This window comes from Rattus norvegicus, chromosome 11, assembly GCF_021556685.1.
Source record: "Rattus norvegicus strain SHRSP/BbbUtx chromosome 11, alternate assembly SHRSP_T2T, whole genome shotgun sequence".
Classification (NCBI taxonomy): Eukaryota; Metazoa; Chordata; class Mammalia; order Rodentia; family Muridae; genus Rattus; species Rattus norvegicus.
This window is the reverse complement of record NC_141544.1, coordinates 13,944,500-13,964,363: the sequence shown is the minus strand read 5'-3', so window position 1 is coordinate 13,964,363 and position 19,864 is coordinate 13,944,500. Positions and strand designations below refer to the sequence as shown.

The 19,864-nt window shown below is 36.4% G+C and overlaps 1 protein-coding gene across 2 annotated transcripts in view; it reads right to left on the bottom strand.

The window, feature by feature from the left end:
* The window catches only part of Pros1 (protein S), an 80,555-nt gene that overhangs the window by 11,468 nt on the left and 49,223 nt on the right, over positions 1–19,864 (bottom strand). For both annotated transcript variants that reach the window (NM_031086.2, XM_087576964.1), the window contains 6 exons: positions 17,885–18,010; positions 13,780–13,901; positions 11,453–11,568; positions 8,203–8,392; positions 2,586–2,753; positions 1,190–1,358 (listed from right to left, as the gene is read on the bottom strand). In NM_031086.2, the coding sequence (NP_112348.2) occupies positions 1,190–1,358; positions 2,586–2,753; positions 8,203–8,392; positions 11,453–11,568; positions 13,780–13,901; positions 17,885–18,010 (891 nt within the window). The remainder of the gene's footprint in view (positions 1–1,189; positions 1,359–2,585; positions 2,754–8,202; positions 8,393–11,452; positions 11,569–13,779; positions 13,902–17,884; positions 18,011–19,864) is intronic.

Below are 19,864 nucleotides of genomic sequence, written 5' to 3'. Positions count from 1 at the left end.
AATGCAGTAAGTCGGATACAAATAATATACCTGCAAGCTCTTTGACAGAGAAAATCTAATTCTAATTTCTCTCATAAAAAGTGCAGGATGTGCATTAAGACATATCCACAGCAGGTTATTTGTAAAGGGGCACCCAATTTAAGGATATTTTCAACTCTCCTTACAGAAATAAAAATACATAAATAAATAAAAATCTAATCTCTAATAAAGCAGCCCGGAAACAAACAAATTGTATTAGCACACTTTCCAAAGATATTAAAAAAAATAATAAGTGAAACTAGGTGACATAATTTAAACAGATTTATGTGGCTCACAGTTGTAGAGGCTGGACATCTACATAACATGATGGTGGCTCTTAAGAGGCTTGAGGTAGATGGAGGGCCCACTACATAGCGAAAGATCTCAGGAAGGCAATGAATCTAGGGAACAGGATCCTTCATGAAAGGTTCTGCTCTATTATAAAATCCACCCCTCAAATAATAATTCAACAAATGGTTCAAATCCTCACTAAGTTAAGCAATGTCCCCCAACATTCAAAGAAGAGCTGTGCCTATTTCCAGACACAAGTAATATTCATTTCAGTCTCTACCATTGCATGTAAAATACCCATCCCTGAACCAAAACATTACAGGACACACAAAAACATGTGAGAAGACAAAATACAATAAGCAAGCAACCTGACCACTGATGCTACAAAAAAAGATATGTTGATAGATTGATAGATAGATAGATAAAAAAATTTAAATAAATAAATTTATAATTATAAATATGGTGAAGGCTCAGAGTGAGCTACACAATTTGTACATAGGCAATCTCATCAGAGCCAGAAATTTTGACACAGATCAATGGAAATGACAGACATGAAAATCAATGCCTTCCATGCCTTGACTAGTGAATTCAAACCAACTGAAAAAGCAACTGAACTTTAAAACTGGTCAACTGAATCTACCCCCAGTGAACCAGGCTATATGCCAGTCAACTTTGAATAATAGTACATACAGTTAATTGTCCATATAGTTTTCCCTAAAACACCTGAAAATGTTGTAAGAAGTAGTTAACCTCACAAATAAGACAATGCCGGTCATAACAGCTACTCACTGGGCAATGCTAGCAGAATAAATCATCACAGTTTGTCAAGGATATATTTAATGATTAATGAGAGAAGAGAAATGTGGCAGGAATCACTTACTGTAGTCTATGCTGAACTGAGCAATTCCTGAACCAGGGTAGTAGGAGCCCTTCTCCACAGTGAGGAAGCAATGTTTATTTTGTTTTCCTTCAACTATTTCCTTTGCACCCAAAGCTCCTTGTTTCATCAAGTTCCAGCCTCGTATACATCCATCCAGACGAGGATTAATCTAATGCAACAAGATATAAGTCAAGGAGTAGATTTTCAACTTACCCAGGAATGAAAAATGGCTTTAATTGATTCTCAGTAGAGGTTGCATTTGGAAGGAAACCCCTTTTCTTTGATAGCTTATTAAAATACTTTTAATTGGATTTAATTTTTTTCTCCTTTTCTGATAGATAGTATTTGTCAGTAAAATAGACTGTATCACTGCAGGCCTGCAGTTGGGTCCTGATATTTACAATCTGAGTTCCAATCTGCTACTTGACTTCAGCCAGATCCAGCAGTCTTTTCTCTCTGTGCTTCTGGCGTGGCCCTAGGTTCTAAGCCACTTCCTGTCTTCTTGTTGTGTGTGCAAAGGTTCAGGTGGCCCAGGAAGATTCTAATCTTCTTCAGGAACAAAAGACTCACATTCTTTAGGCTTCACCAAAGCATCCAGGCAGGTTCAAGATGCGTGATAGCCATTTTATAAATGGTTGTTCTTTTTGAATAATTTGCTTTCTCATTAAAGTACCATAATTTTTCAATTTCGAAAATTTGGAATATTCATCCTGGCAAGGTTTCATTAATCCAATTTGATGCTACATTGAAATCTGTTAAAAGTTAAAGCAACTGCAAGTTGTGAAGACAGAAGAGTAGATAGATGTAGAGTAGTAAACATTTAAATTAGATCAACCAATTCATCTGGCAGAACAATGAATTCAAACGACATTTGAAAACTCTTCAAAGATGGTGATTAATTTCTTTAATTCTATTCAGTGGTTATTTGAGAGGCATTGTATTCAGAACACTGTATTCATCTGCTGTAACTAATATTTCTTATAATGTGTTCAATCCACACTATGTGCTTGCTACCTGTTACCCCAAATTTATGTCTTAAAATAAAGCTAAGAAAGATGGTGTGTGTGTGTGTGTGTGTATTCTTTTGTAACTTTAATGGCTGAGTGTACAATTCTATAATGAATACTGAGCTGACAACTTGAGAATGTAAAATACCCACTGCTTAATGAACAATACAGCAATTTAAATGGACACAAACCCAAATGGATCATTTTCTTATTTTCTTTCTATACTTCCAATGGTCTAAAGTTCTTTTGCATGTTCAAGACAAGTTGTCACATTTGATATGTGTAGCAAAATGACTTTCCAGCAAGTGTCATGAAAACACATCTTTGAACCTATGGCAGGATAAAGGAATCCACCCAAGATGAGAGGACCAAACCGCATCATTACCTACCGGCTTAATGAGTGCACTTTCCACCTTCCGAGGTAATCCTGCAAAGTATATTTTGGTGTCCAGAAATCCATCGGTAGGTTTAAAAAGACTCCCAAGTTTATTAATATTCATCACGGCCTCCTTAGCTATTTTAATGCTAACACTGTCGTCTAATTCTTCCACAGACACCTACAATTAAAAAGACAGAGCTACATGATATATTGGATTGAAAAAAATCATAGAATTCCATTATTTAATTTTATATAACAATTAATTTAATATAATTTCTAATTTGTTCAAACCCACTAGGAGAGCATAACTGTGATAAGTGTGATTTAAAAAAAACATCTTTTTTTTATCTTAATTAACTTCAGTATTTCTTATTTACATTTCGATTGTTATTCCTCTTCTCGGTTTCCCAGACAACATGCCCCTAACCCCTCCCCTTCTATGTGGGTTTCCCCTCCCCATCCTCCCCCCATTACCACCGCCCCCCCAACAATCACATTCACTGGGGATTCAGTCTTGGCAGGGCCAAGGGCTTCCCTTCCACTGGTGTTCATACTAACTATTCATTGCTACCTATGAGGTTGGAGCCCAGGGTCAGTCCATGTGTAGTTTTTGGGTAGTGGCTTAGTCCCTAGAAGCTCTAGTTGGTTGTCATTGTTGTTCATATGGGGTCTCAAGCCTCTTTAAGCTCTTCAGGCCTTTCCCTGATTCCTCCAACAGGGGTCCCGTTCTCATTTCACTGGTTTGCTGCTGGCATTTGCCTCTGTATTTACTGTATTCTGGCTGTGTCTCTCAGGAAAGATTTATATCTGGTTCCTATCAGCCTGCACTTCTTTGCTTCATCCATCTTATCTAGTTTGGTGGCTGTGTATGTATGGGCCACATGTGGGGAAGGCTCTAAATGGGTGTTCCTTCTGCCTCTGTTCTAAACTTTGCCTCCCTATTCCCTGCCAAGGTTATTCTTGTTCCCCTTTTAAAGAAGGAGAGAAGCATTCACATTTTGGTCATGCTTCTTAAGTTTCATGTGTTCTGTGCATCTAGGGTAATTCAGGCATTTGGGCAAATAGCCACTTATCAATGAGTACACACCATGTGTGTTTTTCTGTGATTGGGTTACCTTACTCAGGATGATATTTTCCAGTTCCATCCATTTGCCTATGAATTTCATAAAGTCATTGTTTTTGATAGCTGAGTAATATTCCATTGTGTAGATGTACCCCATTTTATTTAATTCATTCCTCTGTTGAAGGGCATCTGGGTTCTTTCCAGCCTCTGGCTATTACAAATAAAGCTGCTATGAACATAGTGGAGTCCTTAATTTCTTTCTTTATTTCTTCCTTGAGCAGGTTATCATTTAGTAGAGCATTGTTCAACTTCCATGTATATGTGGGCCTTCTTCCCTTATTGTTATTGAAGACCAGGTTTAGCCTGTGGTGGTCTGATAGGAAGCATGGGATTATTTCTATCTTTCTGTATCTGTATGTTCAGGTCTGTTTTATGACCAATTATATGGTCAATTTTGGAGAAAGTACCATGAGGTGGTGAGAAGAAGGTATATCCCTTTTTTTTTTAGGATAGAATGTTCTATAAATATCTGTTAAATCCATTTGGTTCACAATTTCTCTTAGTCTGTCTATGTCTCTATTTAATTTCTGTTTCCATGATCTGTCCATTGATGAGAATGGGGTTTTGAAATCTCATACTATTATTGTGTGAGATGCAATGTGTGCTTTGAGCTTTAGTAAAGTATCTTTTATGTATGTAGGTGCCCTTGTATTTGGAGCATAGATATTTAGGATTGAGAGTTCATCTTGGTGGATTTTTCCTTTGATGAATATGAAGTGTCCTTCCTTATCTTTTTTGATAACTTTTAGTTGAAAATCTATTTTATTCGATATTAAAATGGCTACTCCAGCTTGCTTCTTCAGACCATTTGCTTGGAAAGTTGTTTTCCAGCTTTTCACTCTGAGGTAGTGTCTGTCTTTGTCTCTGAGGTGTGTTTCCTGTAGGCAGCAGAATGCAGGGTCCTCATTGCATATCCAGTTTGTTAATCTATGTTATTTTACTGGGGAGTTGAGGCCATTGATGTTGATAGATATTAAGGAATAGTGATTATTGCTTCCTGTTATATTCATATTTGGATGTGAGATTATGTTTGTGTGCTTTTCTTCTCTTTCTTGAAAACACATCTTAAGGTGATAGAACTTGATCTCAAATTAAAAGCACATCTTATTAAAAAATAACTAACATTCTTAATTATAATCCCATATGCAATAAAGTAAACAATTTCCAAAAGAAACATGAACCTATTTACCTGAGGAAAATTTTAAGTACTCTTATTTTGCAACTGCTGCATTGTACACACGGAATCAATAAAGTAATAAGTTTATAATACAAATCATAAGAAATCAATAATGTCCAGGATTCTGAATAGCTTATACAAATTGTATTTTTTTCAAAATAGAAAACTTCCTGAAAATCAAATGCTTGTTTCCATTCATTTTCCTAGCCCTTTGGGTTTCTCTTTAGTCTTCTCCTATATGTGGGGCTTAGAGGGACATCTAGAAAGTCTCAGAGACCTGGGATGTGACAGGCTCCCAGAACTTAGTGGGGATGACCTTAGCCAAATGTCCAACAGTGAGTGGGGATATGGAACCTGAGGAGAACACTTCTAGTAGATAGACAGGCCCCCAGTGCAGGGATAAGGACACCAACCCACCTTCTAAACTTTTGACCCTGAATTGCTCCTGTCTAAAATACGTGCAAGGACAAAAGTGAAGCAGAGAATGAAGGAATGGCTGAACAGTGACAGGCCCAACTTGGGATCCATTCCATGGGCAGGCACCCATCCCCGACACTATTACTGTTGCTGTATCTATTTTGTGCTTGCAGTCAGGATTGCTGTCTTCTGAGGGGCTCTACCAGCAGCTGACTGAGACAGATGCAACTACTTACAGGCAACCATTGGACTGAAGTCAGGGAGCCCTATGGGAGAGTTAGAGGAAGGATCGAAGGAGCTGAAGGGGATGGCAACCCATAGGAAAGGTCAACTGTGTCAACTAACCTGGACCCCTAGGAGCTCCCAGAGATGTGTGACAGCTACAGGACTCAAGTGGCTAGCAATTAATTCTCAAGAAATCAATATAAGCCAAAGAGAATGAGAACAGTTTTACATCTCACTGTGTCTACACGCTATGCTTTTCTTTCTGTTCTTGATTAGTAAGCCTTTGCATCCCAAGTGCGGCAGTTAAAAGCAACTTTTGGTTTTTGAGGTGTGTAAACCACTTCAATATTTTCAAGATGTAATTTTTGCATTTCTGTGTTTTTAAAAATATGTTGGGTTATAGTTCAAGACATATGCTTCTTATTGCTGTACCTGCACACGTGACCCATGTGAGTAGAAATCTGCATGCATAAGCTGGGCTCACTTGTAACTTTAGGTGTACACTGCATATAACACATTACTGAAATGATTTTAAAACACGAACAGAACATTAAATGAAGACTTACAATAAAAAATTGTCCCCAGAATGTATCCACTGTCCCCCACCCCACGAAGAGCACTCCCAACCAAAGCTAGTCTTCTTTGCTTTGGGGAGTCGCAATGCTCTCCCAACCTCTACCCTCCGCTCCACTGAGTAGCTTCCAAAAAGCCATCAGATTTTGATCAGAATCATTCTTTACCATGTAAATCACACTCTGTATCTTTTCAGAACTATTGAGAGACTTCCCACTTAGCATAAAATCCAAGTCTTCACTATGGTCCCCAGAGACCTTTATCCAGACGGTCATATTGTAGACCTCAGTTCTGACTTGGTGGTTTTTAAACTCTTCTTCCTTTCCATTCCAATGCATCTTCACCCATCTTCATGCTGTTTGTCAAACACCTCAAAATCTTCATCCCTCTTGGGGCTTGGAAATTGTGGTTTACATTGCACAGAATCATTTTATAATCTCATCCATATTTTTCATGGCTTGCTCTCTCAAGTCTCTTCCCAGATGTAACATTATCAGATTCTTCTCTCCGATTTCACAAGCTATGTGAAACACTATGTGCACACTCAGTGTCACACCATTACCTTGTTGTGCTTTCCTCTTCACAGCATCCATAAGCACTGGACATAATTTATATATAATTTGCCACTCAGTATTACAATGTAAGCTTCATGTGAACAATAACTGCTTCACACATCATTGTAGGCTTACCGGGTAGAATAAGGATTAGCAAATAAAAGGCTCAATAAATGTTCACTGAATAAGTTATGATACTAGTATTGGGATCATACAAAATAGGTGACAAAATCACTTATAAAGCAACATTATTTCATTAACTTTTAGCCATGATAGTTTGTTTAATCACTACACAGCCTATGTAGTTCTTATGAATCATAGAACAATTCTGCATCATGTGTTTTAATTTTAATCTAATTTTAAAATATATTTTGAAAATCAGAAGTAAGTTAAAATTAACAAAGCAAATGTTATGGAATAGATGTTCAGTTTATAAACTAATTTAAATTAATATTTTTCAGTTAAAGTGACACACAAGAATGGAGGCCTGAGCTTGTTTCCGTAACACTCACTGCTGGTTAATATGATGAACATCAATAATTCCAGTGCTGGGAAGGCAGAGACAGACAGATGCCTGAAATTTGATTTGGCAATTAGTCTTGTCAAATCAGTGAGCTCCAAGTGAGAGATCCCCATCTCAAAAAATAAAGTACAAAGCAAGAGGAAGACACCAGACTTCAGACTAAGCACATGTGCACATGAGGCTAATACTCATGCACACGTACACACACACAAACATAGGTGCACACAAGCAGACACACACACTCACATATTGTGTAAATTTTAAATAGGGTGATTTAAATTAAAGCATAAACATATCAGTAAATACTAGTCTAACAATGATCATAGGTACTGAATATATAACATAAAACTGAAGCTACTTCCCACCATCTATTTCCTTACCTCCAAGAGCTCCCCATTAAGGTGGAGAACTTGAAAGAGTGGCAGAATGCTGAAAGAAGCTGTGGCTCTCCCACACTTCTCCCCACGGTCAAAAAGGGGTGATATTTTCTTTAATAAAAGTCCCATTTTTAGTTAAACTGGTTAAAAAGATTAACTTAATTATTGATAGAAAAGAAATTGATACTATTATATGAAAATGTTAACATGCTTTGGCTATTAAATCTCCTAAGTATATGCTATTTGTTCAACACTGGCTATTTATCTGTACACATATACTTAAAATTGAATTAATCTCTTGGTGCTGCTACTATATGCATCTCTCTAATTAAAAAAAATTCTCATGACAACTAAGGGTGGTTTTATTTGATCCGTCTTTAAATTAACTATACCTGCAGAACTGGTTCCTGACCTACAGGGGAGAGCCAATAATTCATCCAAAAAACAACTACTAAAAAGAATAAAGATTTAAAGACATAAAACTGAGTACTTCGAATATACAACATGGAACACTGCCTCAAATCCATACCAAGATTAACTGAGTATAGAATGCAAGTCATAACCTAGCAAGTGGATTTGCTCCCACTTACCAATCAGATTATAATTTTACAAAAAGTGCATCAAAATAAAGAGATTAATTCTGAAATCCCAAACTTACCATATTCCATATACCATTGTTAATAACATTGCCTCCAGTTGTGATTTGGGTTGAAAACTCATTCTTAAACTGAACTTCAATCTTCCCTTCACGAAGTGCAATCAGGAGCCAATTTGAGTGATCGAGAGATTCTGCATACAGTATGATGCCCTCTGAATCATATGTCCGAAAATCAAATTCAGCTGAAAACCTAAACAAAGAGAAGGTTCAATGGCTCCCCCAACACACACACACACACACACACACACACACACACACACACACACACACACCTTGTACTCACAAACAGGACTATACTAAAGGAGGGGAAAAATTCCCTGAGATTTAAAAAGATTTTTTTAAAAAAGAAATTTAAAGGATCATCATTAAATTGTTCACAGGTTGTTTCTGGTTCCATCTTTTTTATTCTTGTACTCTTTTTCTCAATGAATCGATGCTATTTTTTTCATTCATGATATGTCATTTGAGGGCATGTTTCAGGTACTAATTTAATGTAAGTATACAAGAATATTTATACACTCTACATGTAAGAGTAAGGGATGTATGTGTGTATGTATATATGAGCTTGTGCATGTGAATGTGTGCACTGCATCCATGAGTAACTAGTGAAAGATGTTACAATGACATTCTTGGTTTATCTGGCAAAAATCATATGATTCCTATGATGTTACATAGTTCAGAGAGGGATCACTCAGAGGCTCCACAGGATAGCTTTTAGATGATTAAAAATATAAGTAAACTTTCCTGTAATCATTAAAAAGGAGCACCTGCCTTACCTCAGCACAGAACTATGAGCCGTAAGGGTTGACCAAAAAACGATGGGACTAGACAGAACCACTGAAGGTGCCCTGAACAGTTTATATAACACACCAAGCTCATGAGAGACATAATCAAAGTGCTCTCTGTGCCTTTGTTCCTTCTAAGTATGCTACTGTGTCTTGCAAGGTTTCCAGAGACTAAAAAGGCCATGGGTTCATGAGGAAGAAGAGGGTAGGAACATATTGTGGTGTCAAAAGGCAGCTAGAAGAACTAAGCCACCATGAGGAAAATGGCTGCCAGAAAAGTCTGGGCCCCTCCTTTCAGGTGCATAAAAAGTTTCACAGAAAAGACAGGATGGGGGTTGGGGATTTGGCACAGTGGAAGAGCGCTTGCCTAGTAAGCACAAGGCCCTGGGTTCGGTCCCCAGCTCCGAAAAAAAAAAGAAAAAGAAAAAGAAAAGACAGGATGGAACTGAAGGAGGGGAGGTGGGGAAATAAAAGGAAAAAGGAAGGAAGAGAAAGAGAAAAGCTGTCCAAAGCTTTCCCCATGTCATAATAGCATAAATCACTGAGGGAGGATGCACGAGAGCTAAGCTCAACAAATACAGCCTAGCTAGTTGTTGGGGGACAGTGTACTTTAATAAAACTTGATATTATCAAGACTTCTGGGCATGTGTCCAGTACAGCTATTACCAGGAAGGACAATCTTAAGGATTCTGTGTGTTGGCTGCTTGCCTGCCCTAAAATGTGTGCATGAGAATCAGCATGAAGATCCTCAAGGCACTAGTTAAATAAAGATGTTTTTAAAACAAAGACAAATGGGAAAAGGGAAAAATAGTTGTATAGTTAGTTTATCATGTAAGCTAAGGAAAAGAATTTGAGTTAAAGACTTAGGACTTCTCGTTGTTCATAATAAGCCAACAAAAAAAATAATCCTATATAGATATTCCATCTCATGTATCAATAGTCACAAAGGCAAGATTTGTAATGAGGACAGACTGTCCTCAAAGGAAACAAAAGAAAAGAAGGCAGAACAAATATCCCCATAGTTTGAATTTCCAAGAAAATATCTGAAGGAGATAGAATGTGAACTGTGTTGGATGCATAGCACTGTAACAGGATTACACTGGCCTGCTTATATGTTTTAAAAAAAGAACTATTTCCTTTGGCATAAAACCTTAAGTCCTTCCGCACAATTGTCTAAGCATTTGGCTGATGTTAAAAATGAACTATCTTGCCAAAAATTAAATCTGTGTTTAGTCATGATCTTCCAGAAGTTGATCCTATTATGGAGATAATTTCCTTTTCTTTGAAAAATAAAGCTAAATTGTATTTCAAAGAGTCATGCTCTGCATATGTTCTTGCTGGAATACATCATTGCATCCTAACTCATTACATCGGGGATCCATTCATTCTGTTTCAAAAGTACTGCAGAGTTAAAAAAAAGACAGAATTTGTCAACATTTGTCAGGGCAAAAGGAAGCAGTTGGTTATGGAAAACAGAGGTGAAGAGATTTGCTTCAAGCAAACCACTTTATAAATTTTCATCAACTTGTGCCTTTAATATGTAATGTAAAAAAGATACTACACTTCTGAAAGTGCAAAGTAAATAAATCAGTGAAGAAACTTAGAATACTGGAAAAATGTTTTGCTAATTCTGATCCAATGTTAGATATCAACTCAAAAATGAGTTGTCATAAATAATGTCAAAGAAAAAAACATATATTTTAACAGTTTTCTCCCTTATTGTCCTTTTTCTTATAGCAAGGTAGAATTTCCCATAATCTTAATCACTAAAAATAATATTTTGTGAAATATTTGTGGTGAAACCAGATATTTAAGAACATGAAATATCCAAAAAAAACATATCACCTAAGTGAACCTTAGAATAAATTTTAATGCTTGTTCATGTAAGACAAGAAAATTCTAATTTATTGCTTATAGTTTGGACATGTATACATTGAGAAGTTAACCTGTATATATATTTGACAAGTTAGAATCATGACTGAGAAGCACACATAAAAACGCTCTCCCTAACATCAATCTAACTACAAGAACAAAAGTTGAGGCATTCAAATTGCCAAACTAAGTAACTGTTTCTTTAGTCCATTATTCAAGCCACCTTGTTAATGGTTCTTATTACATTGAATGTAGTGATACTCCATCAATACAATGATTTTTTTCATTTATAATGTATAAAAAAAGAATGAACATTTCACAGGTGGGTTAGATCACCCTTCCCAGCTTCTTAGTAAATATGTAACCACTGGGAAATGGGACCTAATGGGGTAAAGTAAGTTTGCACTGGCAAAGTCAGCCTGGGCAGATTTGAAAGGCTTTAGTGTGAAATCTGTATATGTAAGATCATCTAAGTGGTAATATACCCAAGTTAAACATTGATAACAAATCTACAGCTGTCTGTCTTCTGCTTTCCCTTTATACTCAACTATTAAACCTGTACAACTTCTTACCCACCGACTTTGATTCCTCACCTGGTGATATCTGGCAATCGAAATTTCAGATATAAGACAACTCCTGCGAACTGTTCCGCCAAATATAATAATTCATAATTTTTGTCAAGGTCCAAGGAAAGGCACACTGGAATACCCTAGAGAAAGTGAAAGGTGTGGATTATCATGTGCTGTCTGTCTTCTCTCTTTAGTATTCACAATAGTCTCTGAAATTCTCGCACGATAGAATGTCTTTGCAAACAGCAATGATTGATTGCCTTCCAGTTCCTTAAATAATTTTCCTCCCCATAAAACTCATGCGCTAAGCCTCCAGAATACACGTGTGTGGCTTTAGATCATCTGTAGCATTTCTTGCACACACCTCAGTGCTAAACACAAACTTTTTCATCAAGTTCCAGCAAGTATATCATCAATAAACTGGACAATGCCTTGCATTAATTATATCTACAAATTACTCATTTGGCTATTTAAAAAAACTATTTATTGTGAGGGAAAATGTGCTATCTAGATACTCAAGAGAATACTGATAACTCAGGAGGGAGTCTAACTAAGTTACCATCTCAGTCTCTAAGAAATTTGCATAAAAATGACGAAGTCATGTGTTTTGTTTTTTTTTATCGAGTATTTGTTTCTTAAAGTTCAATAGGAACATTAACGTAGAAAGTTACTGAGAGATGAGAGTTTGGATTCAATGAAGGGCTTTTACAACTAATTCTGCAGTTATTAAATAGAGGCCTCCCTGGGGGATTTCCTACCCAGTCCAATGTGAATAGTGGTATTTTCTACAGGACATATAGAAATAATAAGGAATTAATCTATAGAATAAGAAATCCTACCTCATGGCCTTTCGAGTAGCCCCAGAATTACTATTTACATCCATAATTCTCCTGATCTTTCTCAATATTTCTTCACATTGGGCAGCATGATTTTTTTTTAACTTTTTCTGAGGTTATGCTGACTCATGATCATCATGTGTGTGTGTGTGTGTGTTAGTGTGTGTCTGTGTGTATGTGTGCCACGCGCTCATGTGTGTACATACATACAGTTATAGTTAATCATAGTTATACTCAATGAAATCATTATTTAGGTATTTTAAACTATCTGTTTCATAATCATATATAATTTCACCTTTACATGTTTTAAAATGCAAGAATAGAAAGAATCACTAGCATATGTGCCTTATTATTTCTAAAAGAAATAAAAAGGAGGGAGATGGGGGGTCAAATGTTGTCTTGTTTATTCAATAAGGGAAAAATTAAAACCTTCCTGCCAATTGATCTCTTGGGTTAATTATGCATTAAATGTGAGTGTTTAAAAGTGTGTTTTAAACGTTCTCTTAATTGTGATACATTTATTTTCACTAAATCTTGGACAATTTTGTTTCCACCAGGAAGTATGTGAACACTTATGAGCACAATCAAGCAATGGGGACACTGGCCAGAATGTCAAACAGAAGGACACCATAAAATATTCTCACTAATTTCTATGTCATATCCTTTTAGTGGAACTAGAGGACATCAGAGATGAACGCCTTCTTTATAATCAGCTCCTTGGAAAACCAGAGTCCATCTGCCAGACATTAATTACTGGCCAGAGAAATGAGAGCGGAGCCCTATCAGGAAGGCTGGGAGGACAGACATGCCACACTGACATGCAGAGAGGTCATTACTTGATAACTATCTAAAGTGCAAGTGTTAAGATTCCAGGATCCTACCACTTCATAATAGATAACTATCTGGCTTTCTGACAGAGAACAAAGGCATACCATTGCCCTCTCAAGGGAGAGTCAGCCAGATAGGCCTGCCAATCATGTGGGCAGGAAAATGGCACTAGGGAAAGCTGTCTGTTCTAGAGATTTTATGTCTTTAAAAAGATACAGGAGAAGAAGAAAAGGAAGAGGAGAAGGAAGACTAAACTACATACATAAGGACACAACATTCTATCTAGCAATTGTCCACTCTCACCTTGTGAAAATGTTCTTCATTCTTATCCCTTGAGAGCCATCAGATCTGCAATGTTTTCTCTGGCTACTTACCACTCTTGCCCTCTGTGAATATGTTTCCCTATTCAATAATGAACTCGCCTATCTTCCACATTGTGCTCTATATTTCAACTTTTCAATGACGATCATTAGGCCAAGGACCAGGGATCCTTGTAACACCTGGATCTCTCATTTCCGAAAACAGGGAAGAAGTTTGGGGTTGTTTTTTTCTCACTTCTCTGTGTAGTCCTGGAACTCACTCTGTAGACAAGGCTAACCTCAGAGATTCTCCTGCCTCTGCCTGCCAGGTGCTAGGATTAAAAGTCTGCACCACCTCGGTAAGAAGTTTGGGATTTAGAAGGTTTACCTCACAACTCCTCTGATCTTGGGCAAGTTTGAATCCTTTCTTCCCATCACAGTAACAAGAGTAGCCTCCGGGGTAATTGACACACAGTTGGGCACAGGTGTTTTCAGAGCATTCATCGACATCTAAGATGAAAAGAGAAGAACCCTTCATAGCTTCTAAATGTTTGGCCCAATAGACACAGATCCAGTTCCTTAGAAAACAGAATGGCAAGGGATTGGGGATTTAGCTCAGTGGTAGAGCGCTTGCCTAGGAAGCGCAAGGCCCTGGGTTCGGTCCCCAGCTCCTAAAAAAAAAAAAAAAAAAAAAAAAAAAAAAAAAAAAAAAAAACAAAGAAAACAGAATGGCCATGACAGCATATGTAAACATTTGACCTAGAAGTTTCAGGGAACTGCAAATGCCATTTTTATAAAAATGTATATATTCAAAACAATTTTTATCATTTTCATTCTCAATAAATAATAGTGTAGTAATTATGTTAATTTTCCGATTTGCAACGTAAACAAACATTGTTCACGGCCCCCACTGATATTTGTGATTATAAGAATTTCATTAAAATCATCTCCCAATTCTTTGTTTTGAAAATAAGGAATAACTGTAAAAGAGAAGAAAACAGGAGGCTAAAAGTGAAGACATGGGAGGAGAGAGAATGAAGGGAAGGAAAGCTGACCTTAATGGACTAAAAGTTAAATCAGGGGATAAAGTGACAATAACAAAACATCAAGCTCTTTCTAATAGTATAGTAAGACGACAATTAATACTGGCCATATTGTTTTTTATTCAAAAGAGATAAGGAATGGCTTATTTTCTAATCAAATAGGAGTAATACTGTCCAAGGACACAGACTGATGTGAGCATAAATCTCAGGCTCCAACATAGAGCACTTTAATGGATTTTTTAATAGTAAGAGAACAAAGAAATTTACAAGTCAAGGTACTTGTTAAATACACTAGTGAAAACATTAAAAACCTAAAGTGGATAGACATCAAATGTTACCTTTTGTTTGTCAAAGCTAGGGTTTTGTTAAGTTTATGAATTCCCAAGAGAGTTTATCTGTTAGTCACGGGATATTGAGTCTAACCAGAGGTGGCTATTATAGAACTCGCCTGAGATAAATTATAATTAGGCTCTAGACCTGCGACAATTAGAACTCTTCCCAGTCATTGCTCTTTTAACCGATCTATCACCTTTTATAGTTTCTGCTTCTTTCTATTAACTCAGATCCTCAGGACTGTCTACCACACATATCTAGACCAAGTTCTCTACCCATTCATTTACTATCTGGTCATTTGCCATTGATCTCTGACTTTCAGGTTCAGTGTCCTTCTATATAACAGATCAATGCATTGGCCGCATGAGCTCATTTCCTCTTCCCTGGTGATGATGCCCACCTTTTCCACATTCTCTTCTCTTCATCACCGAGATGCTTTGACAAAACCAACTCTACCTCTCTCACAAGTCCTTCATCTTCCAACAAATTAATACCTTTGGTTTTACGTTTTAGAGTAACTATATTTCGCTCTCTTGATTCAGACTGGAGATCATATCACATATTAGTACTCGTTGATTTAATCATACGTCCATCACCAGTTGGTATTTCTAAGTGAAGAGAGTGCAAATTTGACTCATCACTTTTTTTTCCACAGTAGAGTAAAAATAAAATATGAATATAAAATGAATATGAATATAAAATGAATATAAATGAATATAAAAATGAATATTTGTCGTGGTTGTGTTGGGTAATATTGAGAGCTTGTGGCCGTAAATTTAATGGCATATATTAATGTTCGTTGTGTTTCTCAAACTTCCCTTCCATAATTTGAAATATTTTAACTAATCTGTCCCCAACTCTCCACCTAGCAATAACATGTCTAAGCTAAAGTCTATTCCTGGGCAATGGAAACTTCTTGAAATTACATTTGATATACCCTATTATAAATTTATGAAATTCTTATTAATGTTATCATATAATATATGCTCTTTAAATACTTTAAGATACATTTCCAGAGTTAATCATACTTCAAATGCATTAAAATTATGATATAATATTAAAATAAGATATATATGTACCCATTTATCAAACATTTAAAAATCTGTCCTTTAGCAAATGAAACTACAATCTAGGCAATGAAACACCTGATAATACTGATGACAGCAGATAATAGAAGCTGCTCAGGCACTTTAGGGACAAGAACTTTGATGCTTATCCTTGGCCAGAGGCTGGAAACGTTCATGATCTTGTCATTGTTGGAGGCTCCAGAAATGCCAGAGTTTGGGAGTTTTAGTTTCCGGTCTGATTTCTTTTTATCTTGCCTCTCCTTTTACACAGCTGCCTAGAAGCTGTATCTGAGGGTGTGACCAAAACTGTACCTCTGAGACCTGAAGTAGACATTGAGGCAGGTGACTAGACTGACACACACCTCCCATTTTTCAACAGTTTCTGCCAGAAGTCCTCCAGTAAGCCCCTAATCAAGCAACTCAGGGGTACCCCAATTCTGGAGTGGCTGCTAGCCCACAGAAGCTCTGCTCATTTGCATCCTCTTAAACACTACCTATGAGCTCATCATAAATTCCTTTCTAACACTTAACTTCCCTGTGGTCTATGAGATTTGCCTTTGTTAGGGTTAGGGCTAGGGCTAAGGTTAGGGTTTGGGTTAGGGTTAATTAACAAGATAAGGACCCGGCTTGTGGAAGTTCTGTGAATATAAACTAGCACCTAACTCCTTCATTACACCCATCTGAATTTAGGAAGTCTCTGTTATAATCAGGACCCTGCTTATCTCTGTTTCAGAGAATCAGAACTCCTAAGTTTCCTACAGAAATTGCCATGAGAAACAGTGAAAAGCAGACGTATGAGTGTGGATGAAGTGTGAAGTAATGCTTCCACATTTCAACAGCACTATAAACAATTAGAAAAAAAGCCCATATATTATAAAACCACTTTCATTTATATAAACTCCAGGACAGAAAGGCTCATTAGAGTACCAGATTGTAATAAGAAAACCATTAAGAGAGAGCTCATATCTGCTTCATGGTTTGTATTTGGAGTTTTGAAAACAGTGTCATGTGGAGGCTGCAGAGGTACAGTGATTGATTAGTGTCACTGAGCTCTCTGCTTTAAAATCATTACAATCATATAGTGTGTTCTATTATCATTGACATGATTAGTTTTAGATATGCTGTTAATTTGATTTGAAATTTTAATAAAATATTTAAAGGAATGTGTGAGCTAATTCATAAACAATCTAAAGCAAAAGCAGACATAATGAATTTAAGCTACCCAAGGCATCCACACTGACACTGTGGTAACCTTACAAAGAGACTGTAGCATCCAAAAGGGCTGGTCTTCACCATAGGTCTTGGCATCACAGATCTGTAATATTCAGCTTTCTAGAGCTCCCTTATAATATCAATCAAGGTAATAAATGTCTCACTTCAACTTTCTCATTATTATTTACCTTATTTTATTTTGTATGCATATGTGTGCATCTGATTACATATATATGTGCGCCATGTATGCACAGGCATGGGAAGAGGCCAGAAGAGGGAGTCAGACCAACTGGAACTGAAGTGACCAGTGTTTGGGAGCCTAGGGCTTTGGGAAGTGAATCCAGATCCTCTGCAAGAGCCTCTGCAATGATCTTAACTGTTGAGCCATCTCACCAGCTCCAATTTTCTATTTTAAACCTATACATGCACAGAAAAAAAGACTAAAAATATGTGGAATGAAATCTAAGGTGCTAAGAAGACTCATGGTTTCAGTCCCGCAACTAAAGCTCGTGCCATTTATCCTTGTCTATATGAATTTTTCCTTTCCTATTCAAGTTTTCTTTTAAGGTTATCTTTAGGCTATAAAAAATGTGTTCATTTTGCTTTCACAACAAGGGAGTCTAATTTTTATGAAAGTTGCTGTATTAAATGGGATGAGTAATATGAAACCCCAAAAGACCATGAGTCTTACTTGGTATTTCTATTCTGTAAGAAAGCCTGTAATCACAAATCAACCAAGCCACATCAGGGGTTAGCAAAAGCACTGCTTTGTCTGGTATTAACACAGGGTTCAAACCCACCATCTCTACCATTAGCAGTGACAGCGTCCTTAGTCTACCTTTACAAGATTTTGATGAGGGATCATATCTGTAGCCATTGGGACATTCACATTCGAAGTCTCCTGGAATGTTCTTGCACACAGCTGTGCCACAGACACTTGGCTTTAGAGAGCACTCATCCACATCTACAAATAAAATCAATATGTTAAAGTTTTCCAATATCAAATAAATACTTATTTAATTTCTGAACCATATTTGATATTTATATCAACAGCTTTAGACCAGCAAAATAATAAATTTATCATCATATTTGAGTTCCCTAAATATGACTTTTGCATGAATCATAGGGATTTGCCTGATATTCCTTTATAAAAATGAAACAAAAAGAATTTGTTTTTTAGTAATTTTCTCATCTTCCAGGGAGAAGTATAAAAACATGAAAGAAGAGGCTTAATTATATTCTTAATATTCTTTAAATATACATCTAAATCTATATTTCTGAAATTTGTTGTAAATGTAGATTCATTTAATGCCTCATTACAAATATTTAACAAATCTGAACTCATCTGTTTTATCTTTTATCTATCTTGTCTACTTGGAAGTAGACAAATACCTAATTTTTTACCTGTTTTTCCTACAGTAATCAATAATTAACATTTAAGGTGGAACTGAATAAAGTCTTAAAGCATTTCTAAAACTTCACTTATTCTAGTACCCTTTAGTACCTTTTAATATTCTAGAAATTTCAGATGCATTTGTTGTCTTGTACAGTATAGTGGGAAGCAAAAGACAGGTTGCTGGGGCCAGAAGGTAACAGTTCCAAGCCAACAAAAACAGTTCTGCATAGATGGAACTATTGCTCATCTTTGGTCATGTAGGTTAAGGAGGAACAAAGTCAATCAGGAAATGCATTTCAAACTTTGAATACTGGCATGTTTATCTGGGCATATGAACAGATGAAAATGTGCTCTGTTTCAAATAACTCACTCCCAAATAATAAAATTAATCCCTGTAGTAAGGAAATGGTTCTATATCCCAAGTATGTCTATGCCTGTCTTCTAAATGTGGATAGAATGATACAAGGATTATGTAAAGATTGCTAGTTAGGGAAACCACCTCATACTTATATAATCTCTAATATTCTGCAAAATTTAATATGAATCCTCAGTTAAAGAAAAGTTAGGTATCATAAATTCCATATGTTTAGAAGAAAATAAAAACACATTACTTAAATTACTTGGCTTTTGGCAGATGTGTAGGGAAATACATAGCTCATAAGAATTAGGTGCAGCACATAGATATGGTGACACTGTATCCACATCTAATGTCTACTGAGGTTTTAGACATTCATATTTAGTCATTAACTGCCAACCAATTCCATGTCTTTCCACACCACAGCCAAGGTCCTACTGTTATAGTTTTCTACATATTTTTCTGTAAATTCTGTGTTCTGCTGCATAGGTCACATAAATCATGTAAATAAAGAGCTAATCACATATGTTCTGATCTGCAGAAACAGTCTGTTGGGAGTTTGGTAGCTCTGAGAAATGCACCCAGGGCTTCCACATGCCAAGTGTGCCCTCCACCAATGAAATGTATTCCCAGCAAACAAACAAGCAAACAAACAAACACCTTTTTTAATAATTGTACATGCATGTATTAACTCAACATAAAAATATCCACAAAATTTGAGTAAGGATATTATTAAAGTAGGAACATTAAAAAATATTAAATTAGGAATGGTTACTATCTATATAATGCATGTGATATCCTGAATTATAATGGCTTTTGGTAACTGCTATTCTAACGATGCCTATACTCTAACAGCCAAATTAAAACCTTTAAGTGAGTTGTACAGTCACAAAGTGGATAATGGCTTGGAAGAGACTGTTAGTAAATGCATTTCATTTCAGCTTCATCCACAGCACTTTAAATTACACTGCCATGTACTATACAATACTGACTACTACCAAGCCATTGGAAAGTACCTTAAATATGAGTTCAGATGGGAGATTGTCTAAGACAAAAATAAAGGCTTA